At 41.7% G+C, this 12,961-nt stretch overlaps 1 protein-coding gene across 1 annotated transcript; it reads left to right on the forward strand.

The window, feature by feature from the left end:
• Positions 1-2,472: 2,472 nt before the first annotated feature.
• On the forward strand, positions 2,473-12,957 carry NOP16 (NOP16 nucleolar protein). Its single transcript, XM_063447320.1, has 5 exons — positions 2,473-2,684; positions 8,361-8,469; positions 10,655-10,712; positions 11,685-11,791; positions 12,472-12,957. The coding sequence occupies exons 1-5, from the start codon at positions 2,587-2,589 to the stop codon at positions 12,598-12,600; spliced, it is 501 nt and encodes a 166-aa protein (XP_063303390.1). The 5' UTR covers positions 2,473-2,586; the 3' UTR covers positions 12,601-12,957.
• The last annotated feature ends 4 nt before the right edge of the window (positions 12,958-12,961 follow it).

Below are 12,961 nucleotides of genomic sequence, written 5' to 3' on the forward strand. Positions count from 1 at the left end.
TCTTTCGGCCTCCTTAAAGAGGGAGGGAACATATGGAGGAGGTAAAATTCTGGACTTGTATCTGCCAGTTCATTTATACATTTTTGAACTTCTTGCCAAAAAAGGGTTAGTGAGAGACACGATCAGAAGATTGCAGTATGAGGCTCCACAACTCCAACATAAAGGAGAGGCACCTGGAAAAATATGTCAGCCGCTGCAGTACCATAGCATCTCAGAATTACCTTACAATTGGTTTACAAGTGGGATAGAAAGTGAAACACCCCTTTGAGTTTGATATGCTTGGTGTAGAGGGTTTAACTTCGTACAGCCCTGAGAATGTAGTAAATTTTAAATGTGCAGGTACTTCAAAAATTCCCTTGAGGGAATGTCAAATTTATCAAGTGTGTATGTAAAGGTCATGAGTCTCCTATCATGAGCTCTAGAACTCTAGGGATGCCACAATTTTCCATGTCAGCAAATTAAGATCTGACCTGAGAAAGGATAGAGTTTCAATAGAGGCATATACCAATCGTGTACACTTGCCCATGAGTCTTGGGGCCCAATGGTTCCAAATAACTAGAGCTATAGTACTGCAGGGGAGCATCTTTAGTTTAGCTGGCATGTAACTCATCAACAGCACATTAGTTGCTGCAATAAGAGAGGACATATTTGATCAATCTGTAGCTGCACCCAAAAGTGTGTTGAAGCTGCTATAGCAAAGGAAATCATTTGGGCAAGACTGGAGGCCACATAGAAACATAGAATGTGACGGCAGATAAGAACCATTCTGCCCATCTAGTCTGCCCAATTTTCGAAATACTTTCATTAGTCACTGGCCTTATCTTATAGCTATGATAGCCTTATGCCCATCACATGCATGCTTAAACTCCTTCACTGTGTTAACCTCTACCACTTCAGCTGGAAGGCTATTCCATAGTTACTTTAAAGATTCGGCACTTAGGTCACCTATATCTCTGGGCTGGCACAGCACTGACTGCGCTACTCTGGGTGGTCTCCTCCTCCAGATGAAAGAGTTCAACAATTTTTGGAACTGTTATAGCATCTGGTAGACAGCTGAGGCAGTCTTAACCCTGCAATATAAACATTGCAGTTTCTCTAAACTGCAATGTTTTACATTGCAGGGTGGAAGGGTTAATGCAATCCTATTACCTTTCCTGCATAATATGTAAAGTGGACACTGTGGGGAAGATCCCCCCTCTCTATTTGCATTAAAACCTGAAATAAAAAGGATTTACTTTCCTTAACCCCTTAAGGACCAAACTTCTAGAATAAAAGGGAATCATAACATGTCACACATGTCATGTGTCCTTAAGTGATACCGGAGAAACTGACGGAAGCGAAGCACAGAGAGATGGACACAGGTTTCTTCAGGAAGGAAGAGATTCTTTATTGGATCACCGATCGGGACTCAGAGGGACTAGCGTCACCAAAATACCACAAGTTCTGAGCCCCGGACAATAGTGCAGGCTCCTTATATAGGCACATAACTCCTCCCATATTAAGCTCCACCCGCACATTCTCTTGACCAATCAATACAAATAAGAATTAAGTTCCTGCTTGACCGCATGGCTTGTCCAGCACAATGGAGGAGGGGAATACTACATCCTGTATTCTTGCACATGCTCCGTACACTACTGATCGTATCTTGCCTCGTGCAACCAACTGATCGATACGTCAGCATATGCACGTACACATGCCACGTGGTAATCTCGGCCTACTAAATTTATTTTTACCGAGATTCCACCACATAAGGGGTTAAATCCAGATCAGAGCAAAGCTCCCAGTGCTGCTCTTCCGCTCTAAAGTCACTGGCTGTGATTGGACCAATTGCCGTCTCGCAGTGCATGCGTACACTCCAGGCCAGTGAGGGAGGCAAGGGGTAGGATAGAGGCTTTAAAAATAGTATAATAATAAATAAATAACAAAAAAAACATCAATGAGCATAGAGGGAAGCAGCACAGAGTGGTTGGGAGATCTATCTCAAGGGGGAAGATTTTAACATCAATTGTCAGTGTGCAGTACACGCTGACAACAGATGTAATTTAAGCACAGAATTTACATTAGGCGCCAAGAACGTCACGTGTGCTTGGGGTGCAACTTGCTCCTGACACATAACTGCCAATATCTCAGCATGGACAGTGTTTAATGCTGAAAACTACATATACAGACTCCTACTGGCATGACCACTTCAAATCACTGAATTGGTCATGGTTGTTGTAGTAACCCCTTTAAGAGAACTAAGACCCTGCTCTGCACCCAGACCAATTCAATGGAATATTTTAATGGCCTATAGTGTCCCTTTAAGTGCTCCTGACTGCATGGATATTGATTCACAGATAACATGTGGGTGAAAGAGAAGAACTACAACTCATATCAGGCAGAGTATTGTGTCTGTACTAGCTGTGCCCCATCAGGCCACCCCGAGCTCTATAAAACCTCCTAGAACACTGACTGAGTGCAAACCATCCGGACCCGGAAGTTGCCTTACGTTTCGCTCTCGGGAGTCGCACCTCCGTGACGTCATATGAAGGCGCCGCTCTTTCCTTGCTGCCCTCGTGTTTCCGTGGATTGGGGAGTTTGCCAGCCATGGGGAAAGTCAAGCGGAAAAACACCTTCCAGTACAACGTGAATAGGAAGAATCTCAAACGGAAATTAAAAAGGAAATCCGCACCTCGTATCGATTGGTAAATAGTGAGTTATATCGGGGGAGGAACAGGGAAGGTATGGGCTTTAATTCAGGAGGGTATATTATGGGGAATTAATGGGTGGGCTGGGGTATAATTCAGGAGGGTATATTATGGGGAATTAATGGGTGGGCTGGTGTTTAATTCAGGAGGGTATATTATGGGCAATTAATGGGTGGGCTGGGGTTTTTAATTCAGGAGGGTATATTATGGGGAATCAATGGGTGGGCTGGGGTTTTTAATTCAGGAGGGTATATTATGGGGAATCAATGGGTGGGCTGGGGTTTTTAATTCAGGAGGGTATATTATGGGGAATCAATGGGTGGGCTGGGGTTTTTAATTCAGGAGGGTATATTATGGGGAATCAATGGGTGGGCTGGGGTTTTTAATTCAGGAGGGTATATTATGGGGAATCAATGGGTGGGCTGGGGTTTTTAATTCAGGAGGGTATATTATGGGGAATCAATGGGTGGGCTGGGGTTTTTAATTCAGGAGGGTATATTATGGGGAATCAATGGGTGGGCTGGGGTTTTTAATTCAGGAGGGTATATTATGGGGAATCAATGGGTGGGCTGGGGTTTTTAATTCAGGAGGGTATATTATGGGGAATCAATGGGTGGGCTGGGGTTTTTAATTCAGGAGGGTATATTATGGGGAATCAATGGGTGGGCTGGGGTTTTTAATTCAGGAGGGTATATTATGGGGAATCAATGGGTGGGCTGGGGTTTTTAATTCAGGAGGGTATATTATGGGGAATCAATGGGTGGGCTGGGGTTTTTAATTCAGGAGGGTATATTATGGGGAATCAATGGGTGGGCTGGGGTTTTTAATTCAGGAGGGTATATTATGGGGAATCAATGGGTGGGCTGGGGTTTTTAATTCAGGAGGGTATATTATGGGGAATCAATGGGTGGGCTGGGGTTTTTAATTCAGGAGGGTATATTATGGGGAATCAATGGGTGGGCTGGGGTTTTTAATTCAGGAGGGTATATTATGGGGAATCAATGGGTGGGCTGGGGTTTTTAATTCAGGAGGGTATATTATGGGGAATCAATGGGTGGGCTGGGGTTTTTAATTCAGGAGGGTATATTATGGGGAATCAATGGGTGGGCTGGGGTTTTTAATTCAGGAGGGTATATTATGGGGAATCAATGGGTGGGCTGGGGTTTTTAATTCAGGAGGGTATATTATGGGGAATCAATGGGTGGGCTGGGGTTTTTAATTCAGGAGGGTATATTATGGGGAATCAATGGGTGGGCTGGGGTTTTTAATTCAGGAGGGTATATTATGGGGAATCAATGGGTGGGCTGGGGTTTTTAATTCAGGAGGGTATATTATGGGGAATCAATGGGTGGGCTGGGGTTTTTAATTCAGGAGGGTATATTATGGGGAATCAATGGGTGGGCTGGGGTTTTTAATTCAGGAGGGTATATTATGGGGAATCAATGGGTGGGCTGGGGTTTTTAATTCAGGAGGGTATATTATGGGGAATCAATGGGTGGGCTGGGGTTTTTAATTCAGGAGGGTATATTATGGGGAATCAATGGGTGGGCTGGGGTTTTTAATTCAGGAGGGTATATTATGGGGAATCAATGGGTGGGCTGGGGTTTTTAATTCAGGAGGGTATATTATGGGGAATCAATGGGTGGGCTGGGGTTTTTAATTCAGGAGGGTATATTATGGGGAATCAATGGGTGGGCTGGGGTTTTTAATTCAGGAGGGTATATTATGGGGAATCAATGGGTGGGCTGGGGTTTTTAATTCAGGAGGGTATATTATGGGGAATCAATGGGTGGGCTGGGGTTTTTAATTCAGGAGGGTATATTATGGGGAATCAATGGGTGGGCTGGGGTTTTTAATTCAGGAGGGTATATTATGGGGAATCAATGGGTGGGCTGGGGTTTTTAATTCAGGAGGGTATATTATGGGGAATCAATGGGTGGGCTGGGGTTTTTAATTCAGGAGGGTATATTATGGGGAATCAATGGGTGGGCTGGGGTTTTTAATTCAGGAGGGTATATTATGGGGAATCAATGGGTGGGCTGGGGTTTTTAATTCAGGAGGGTATATTATGGGGAATCAATGGGTGGGCTGGGGTTTTTAATTCAGGAGGGTATATTATGGGGAATCAATGGGTGGGCTGGGGTTTTTAATTCAGGAGGGTATATTATGGGGAATCAATGGGTGGGCTGGGGTTTTTAATTCAGGAGGGTATATTATGGGGAATCAATGGGTGGGCTGGGGTTTTTAATTCAGGAGGGTATATTATGGGGAATCAATGGGTGGGCTGGGGTTTTTAATTCAGGAGGGTATATTATGGGGAATCAATGGGTGGGCTGGGGTTTTTAATTCAGGAGGGTATATTATGGGGAATCAATGGGTGGGCTGGGGTTTTTAATTCAGGAGGGTATATTATGGGGAATCAATGGGTGGGCTGGGGTTTTTAATTCAGGAGGGTATATTATGGGGAATCAATGGGTGGGCTGGGGTTTTTAATTCAGGAGGGTATATTATGGGGAATCAATGGGTGGGCTGGGGTTTTTAATTCAGGAGGGTATATTATGGGGAATCAATGGGTGGGCTGGGGTTTTTAATTCAGGAGGGTATATTATGGGGAATCAATGGGTGGGCTGGGGTTTTTAATTCAGGAGGGTATATTATGGGGAATCAATGGGTGGGCTGGGGTTTTTAATTCAGGAGGGTATATTATGGGGAATCAATGGGTGGGCTGGGGTTTTTAATTCAGGAGGGTATATTATGGGGAATCAATGGGTGGGCTGGGGTTTTTAATTCAGGAGGGTATATTATGGGGAATCAATGGGTGGGCTGGGGTTTTTAATTCAGGAGGGTATATTATGGGGAATCAATGGGTGGGCTGGGGTTTTTAATTCAGGAGGGTATATTATGGGGAATCAATGGGTGGGCTGGGGTTTTTAATTCAGGAGGGTATATTATGGGGAATCAATGGGTGGGCTGGGGTTTTTAATTCAGGAGGGTATATTATGGGGAATCAATGGGTGGGCTGGGGTTTTTAATTCAGGAGGGTATATTATGGGGTTTGATGCCACATTACGTGACCAGGTGTTTTGCTCTTGAGTCCATTACAACAAAATCCACATGGAATAATGTGGTTGGATATTTGTTGTATCTGAATACAATGCGTTTGTTTTTTTTCTGTTTTTTTTCTGTTTTTTTTACATCCTCGGTGTCTTTACAGTGTGCTAGAAAAGAATAACATGAACCGTTCTTTTATATTTTACATAACAACATAGTGTTTGTTTTTTAATCAATCGATATCTCCAAGATTTTGTTCGTTGCTCTTACTTTACACAATAATACCTTTTTGTAAACTCATGTCACTGAATTCTTTGATAACTTGTTTTATTTTAGCTGATTTAAGTGACTTTGATGACCAAGAAAAGTTAAATAACGCATTTAGTATGCCCGTGCTCTTTTTGTAAATAGACAGATTTTATTTTGCTTCATGCTTTTGCCACCATTTCATTAATTCCAATCCCTTTTGAAATAGTCTCCCATTAGTCCACAACCTCTACTGAAATGTAATTCCATCAGGGTTATTTAGAAAACTGAGAATTTGAAACTGAATTCAGGGAGATTTTTTAAAATTTTAAAACTGTTTAATACTGCACGGTACCATGCAAATAATTGCTATTTTAGTAAATATTTGCTTTAATTGCAGACTTAAGTACTGTCTGTCTACCTGGCATCCACTAGAGGTGCTTCTTCTGTGAGAACATTGTCAGCCTTGGTTCTCAGTTAATCTCCAATAAGAGTGCAGTGCTGCTGCGCATGCACGTCTACTCTCCAGTGCTCCTATGAGGAGGATTGGATTGTTGAATGCTTCTACGTGACATTGCAGGAGCCAGGTCAAGCGACTGCAGAGACTCTATTCCAGCGCACACTCAAAAGTGAAAAAACATTTTGTTCTTAATTTTTATTTAGATGCGGGCGTCTGAATCTATATAAACCGGAGAACACGATGCTTAGGAATAGATTTTTATTCCTAACGCTATGGTGTTAATTTAAAGAAACCTTCTGGGCACTAAAACTACTTAATCAAAATGAAGTTATGGTGCCTGGGTCACCTTAAGGGGTTATACCTTTCTCGAACGGCTTAACCCCAAAGTCTGTCCTTCTGTTTTCTCAAAATTGGGAAGCTGGAAGAATCTTACAGAATCAGGCAGCATCACTGCTGATTGGCTGAGAGCGGTCAGATGACGCTCTCAGCCAATCCGTGGCTCTTAAGTCATAAAACTGATTGATTTGAAAAAGGTACGTTTCCTTTCAAACTAGTTTTATCAATTGGGAGTAACTGCCTGAGAGCGTCAGCTGACCACTCAACGGCGCCACTGCCAAGTTCTGCAGAGCCTTCCAGTTTCTTCATTTTGGGGAAACGGTAGGACTGAGAGACAGGGAGATTTGGTGCTGGAACAAAGAATTTGTGTTTTTAACTGTACAGGATATTTTAATTAAGTTGTTATGGTGCCAAAACAGTGTAAACACTATGCAGAAAAGCCAGCGCATGCACTGCTCAGCCTACAGGAACCGGGTCTAGACACCAGATCCACTACATTAAGCTGTACTGGTTCTGATGCCTATAGTGTCCCCGTAAAGGAAAACTAAAGCATTCTGAATACAAACGTGTTCATTTCCATAGTAAAATAAGATGTTTCTGCCTGGTTGCCATTAACATTAATAATATGGATTTATTTACCTAGGGCTCCCTTGGTGCTGCTTACCTTGTGACCACAGCACCCAGACCACGTTATTGAGATGAAGTGGCTTGGGTGACTTTAGTGACCTTTTTAAAGGAACACTATAGGGTCAGAAATTAAAATGTGCATTCCTGACCATATAGTGCAGGGGTTCTCAACCCAGTCCTCAAGGACCCCTACCAGTCCAGGATTTAGGGATTACCTGGGTGTGTCTAAGTTTTTTTTTTTTTTGTTTTTTTTCTTTTTCTAAACACCTTAGACACACCCAGGTAATCCCTAAATCCTGGACTGGTAGGGGGTCCTTGAGGACTGGGTTGAGAACACTCTTTAGGTTACGGTCCCCCGTAACCTTGACAGTGTAGTCTGACTATATTCAGGTGGTGTAATACACACCTTGGTTCTCCCAGTTGCATCTACTCTGGCTCCTTCCTCCAATAATCACTAAAGCATAAGTCCCTCCTTTTGGATTAGCAACATCCATTCTGCCTATCTTTGAATGGAATTCATTGGCTGTGAGCATCTGCCACTGAATTCTCTATAAGTAGGTACAAGATAGCCTCCTTATTAGAAAGGAAAGCTCGTTTTACTAACCTGTCCTTGTGTATAGTAGGGCTAGATGTAAGGAGACCGCATCCAAGGTCAGTGTCAAACGCAAACCTATCATAGCACTTCATGTAGAGACAACAAACTACAAGAATAAGACTTCCACTTCATAATAAAAAAATAAATGGTTTGACTACTTCTTGTTTGACAGTGACAAGGGATTCCTTGCACCGTAACCAATACAGCTTGGTTTAGTTGGTATTGTGCTTGAACTATATCTTTTTGATTTAAAATGTGTAACATTTGCTTGGTCAAACATGTAGCTGGACCATATGCCTAGACACAAAATATGCACATGTGATTAACTGTAATGTTTTATGCTATCTTCTCTTTTCAGTGAACAGATCAGACATGCCTGGGATGACTCCAGATCTGTGGGTACTAATTTGGCAGAAATGGGTCTGGCTGGTGACCCCAACAAAGTCATTCCAATTAAAAAAACACAGGTAAATAAATTATAGAAGTGGGCATTATTCCACCCCCAATATTCTGTTTATTAAAGGATTCTATAGTGCCAGGGAAACAAAGCAGTTTTCCTGGCACTATATGTCCCTATAGAGTCCCCCTCCTGCAGTGCTGAAGGGGTTAAAACCCCTCCGGTCTCTTACCTGAATCCAGCGTTGTCTCTTGGCGCTGGGTCATGCTCTCAGAAACTGCAATAATTACCACTGTAGGGTTAAGGGACATAGGACATTACATCCAGACCATTTCAATTAGATGAAGTGGTCTGGGTGCCTACAGTGTCCCTTTAATAATACATTTCCACTGTAGCCTCCACTTTTTTTTTTTCTCTTTTTTTTTTTTTTTTAATTATATAAAAAGACTACTCAACACCCATATCCACTTCAGACTGCTATGGGTGAGGAGTATCCCATTACAGTTTGGCACTTTGGTGAGATATCAGCACTTTTATTATTAAATCATTGACCTTGCCCTACCGATGAAACAGCCAGGAAGGTTAGCTACTTGCGCATACCTCCTTCTCATTTAGTTGCAATTTACCTGTTTGAGTGTATCCAAATTGGCAAACTTAAAGGATCATTATAGGGTCAGGAACACAAACCTGTATTCCTGACCCTATAGTGTTTAACCCACCATACAGGTGGCTTGCTGTGGAAGCCATAGACTGAGCAGCAGGGGATGGTGGTGATTAGGCTGAGAGTACTTGGCTGACTCAGCCAATTGCTGAGTCACAGCACCCGTTGCTGGTACGAATTTGTATGGATAAGGAAGATTGTACACCACTGCCTTAGCCAGATCTCAAGTAGGAGCTAAACTGGTGGTCTGGGACCCACATTCCATAGATGAACAATACCATGTGATCATAGCCATAGACTAAGAGGCAAGAAATGCAACTCCGTACGTATTAGAGGGTGTGTTATCTCAAGTAGTGATGCACCTAGCCATGCTATATAATCCATTCGCACTCAGAGTAATTCCAAATCTCATAATCTCACCCCAAACAAGCTGCACTTCATCACATGCGCACACGCCGACACATAGTTAAAATAATAATGAAGCCGCAGCACTACAACAAAACCAAATGAAGACTTATTCCACCATTAAGTGGGCCCAGCAACATTTCAACACATGCGGTGTTTGCTTGACAAAGACACCGCATGTGTTGAAATGTTGCTGGGCCCACTTAATGGTGGAATAAATCTTCATTTGGTTTTGTTGTAGTGCTGCGGCTTCATTATCTTCAGTTTGGAGAGTAACCTTGGAAGCCTGCACCTATGCTATACGTGAAGGGTGCTGATTCTCAAAGTATTAACCCTGACATACGGGTGTACATGGCCACCGACAACTTGCACAGCTGGATACAGCTTAAGATGGAGTGAGAAAAGTTGTCTGTGCAAGTACACACATGCATAAAAAACTTGAGAGAGATATATATATATATATATATAATTTTTTTTTTTTTTTTTTTTTTTACAGGCATGGAACCATTACATACATACATACATACATACATACATACATACACCTAGCAAGGAAATTCCCCCCTCCTCCGCCTATTGGTAGTGAGTAGAAGCTAGGTGGTCTACAGCCAGCTCCTGGTGATGAGTTAATGTCTCCGCATGATGTTGTAGCAGAGGTAGCTTACATGGCTCTTACCAAAGACAAGTTGCCCACCTCCTTTCCCTACTTGAGGGCAGGACTGGGAGAATAATTAAATTGCTATATGTACATTTCACCCCAAGTTTGTTGCCAAGGCAATGTGGTTCTTTGAATTTGTCAAACCCTGTTTTAGTCTTCGTGTACACACACCTGTCCTCTTGCCTGCTGCCTTTACAAGCCCTCCCCTTCAAGCCCAGACTTCTCATGGCTGTCCAATCAGACCTCTCAGTGCAGTTCACTGGGAAGTCTTTGCAAGGCAGGTGCTCTGGGAAAATTGCTGCCTTTGAGTTTAGCTCCACTGAGCTAAACAACCAGGAAGTAACGGGTCTGTGTTGTCTTGACAGGGGTTTAACAAGGTTCATGTATAAAAGTGCCAATTTCCAATTTTTTTTTTTATACTATAATTATACTTGGCTTTTATATCTTGTATCTAACCTTCTCTTTGAAACCTAGGCTATGTATTTTTAACTGTAATAGTTCACTTCTAACTTTCTTCTTCTTTTTCTGTAGGTGAAAGACACAGATGTTGGACAGAGCAAGCCCATTCACAAGCCATATGTTATAGCGGGTATGAGCTCTGAATCAGTTTGTGTCCATGTAATGAGTGTGACCCATAATAGATGCTCCTGCACTACATTCTACTGGAATGAGCATCCACCGCAATGTACCGGAAACGCTCACCCTTATTTTTCATTTTCTTGTACAAAGTTGCAATCTTCATATCTACATGAAGGTCTCGCCGCTGGCAAAATACTATGCATTAAATAGTGAATTCAAAATGTATGCAGCCTGTTGTACCTAGACCTTGTAGCAACTTGGTCTATCATAATTTCCTTCCCTTTTTTTTTTTTTTTTTTGTATAGCAATATTGGCCTTTCTTACAAATTACTACACTGCAATGGTTTCTAGGAGTTTAGTAGCTTTACTGTTTAACCCCTTAAGGACCAAACCTCTGGAATAAAATGGAATCATGACGTGTCAGACATGTCATGTGTCATTAAGGGGTTAAAGGGACACTATAGTCACCAAAAATTCTCATTGCTAAATTCCTTACCATATAGGAGTTAAAGCACTTTGTTATGCAGCCTATTCACACCTCCCTGCATGTGACAGCCTAACCTTTCCCGTAAAGACTCCTCTAATGTTTAAACTTTTATTCTGTTTAATTTTAAATTTTCTTATCTCCTCCTGCTCTTTTATCTTGATAGTCCCCTCAGGAGCCGTGTGTGTAAAGCTCAATTTACCAGTAACATCTGATTTAAAAATGAAACTATTTTGCCAGTCACAGCCAGGGGAGGTGTGGCTAGGACTGCAGAAACAGAAATTATCTAACTCCTAAATGGCAGTGACGCTTCAGAAGCATGATCTATACACCAAAACTGCTTCATTAACCCCTTAAGGACACATGACATGTGATTATTAACTTTTTTTTCCAGTTTGGTCCTTAAGGGGTTAAGCTAAAGTTGTTTTTGGTGACTATAGTGTCCCTTTAAACTCAGTTTAACACTGACTAATTCAATGATTTTTACTGTTCCTATAGGTCTCGAAGCTGCAGCCAGTTTACCATCAAAGAAGACCATGGGAATATCTTCAGACATGGTTTATTATGTCCGTCACATGGTGGAAAACTATGGAGAAGACTACAAGGTAAGACCTGCCTCTTGAAGGCTTTTTCATGCAACAGACTGGTTTATGACTGCTGTAACTGACAGATGTGCTTTTGGGAGCAAAATAATCAAATTTTAGAGATTTATTTTTTCTACAACTTCGCTTCCATTTGCAACTTGCTAGATTTCAAATTTTTTTTTTTTATATATATATTTTTTCTGAATAAACCCATGTGCACTAACTTGAGTTAGATGATTTTTGATGGGGCAATGCTGATTACTACTGAAGCTAAGTGTTTGTGTTGAATTGCATCCCCCTTGTTATAAATGGTGGAGTCGGTGAGCAAGATCAGTTTAAGCTTTGTCCTAATGCTATATTCCACAGGTTTCCACTTAACTAAATGTACTAATTTTGAATCACCACGTCAGAGCAATTTTTAACATTTACATGTTTTAATAGACTTGTACATACGTAGTGAGTTTCAAGTATATCCAGGAAGTTTTAAAATAGAACAAAAAGGGGCTGAAATTGTTATGTGAATTGTTCATGCCAATGGCCATATTGCATTAATCCCAATAGTTTTAATAAAAATAACCAAATACAACCAAATACAGAAAATCTTAGATGTTTAATCAAATCAATGTATAGATTGCTTTTGAAGAGTTTGCCTGTAAATAGCAACCAGCTGCTCTAAAGATCTTCTCTTATGATCCCTGTAGGCAATGGCCCGAGATGAGAAGAATTATTACCAAGATACACCCAAACAGATCAAGAGGAAAGTCAATCTGTATAAACAGCACCATCTCAAGGATTATGAGGCTCTTCTTTCTTCTGTAAAGAAAGTTTAGACCTATCACACAAGGACTCTTAACTGCTTGTGGGCCCATAATCATGTCATGGATGGCAAAGTTGGCATCTGGAAGCATTAAGATTATCCTGTTGCCATGTGCATCTCGTACAAGGAGTTATAATACCAAATCAGCAGAAGTGAATTGTGAAGAAGATAGACCGACTCATTCCAACTCTGGAACCACATAGCAACTTGTAATGGAGAGGAAAGCACAGTTCTCTTTGGAATGGGTTGTCTGTAGCAGCTTCCAGTGTACCAGTCCCAGGACTATAATGCCACTTTGGTGCAAACGTGACCTAACTCTAGTTCACGTCACTGTAAACTTAATTGAACACAATAGTAAACAAAACATATTTTAA

The sequence above is a fragment of the Pelobates fuscus genome, chromosome 3 (assembly GCF_036172605.1).
Source record: "Pelobates fuscus isolate aPelFus1 chromosome 3, aPelFus1.pri, whole genome shotgun sequence".
In the NCBI taxonomy this organism is placed as follows: domain Eukaryota; kingdom Metazoa; phylum Chordata; class Amphibia; order Anura; family Pelobatidae; genus Pelobates; species Pelobates fuscus.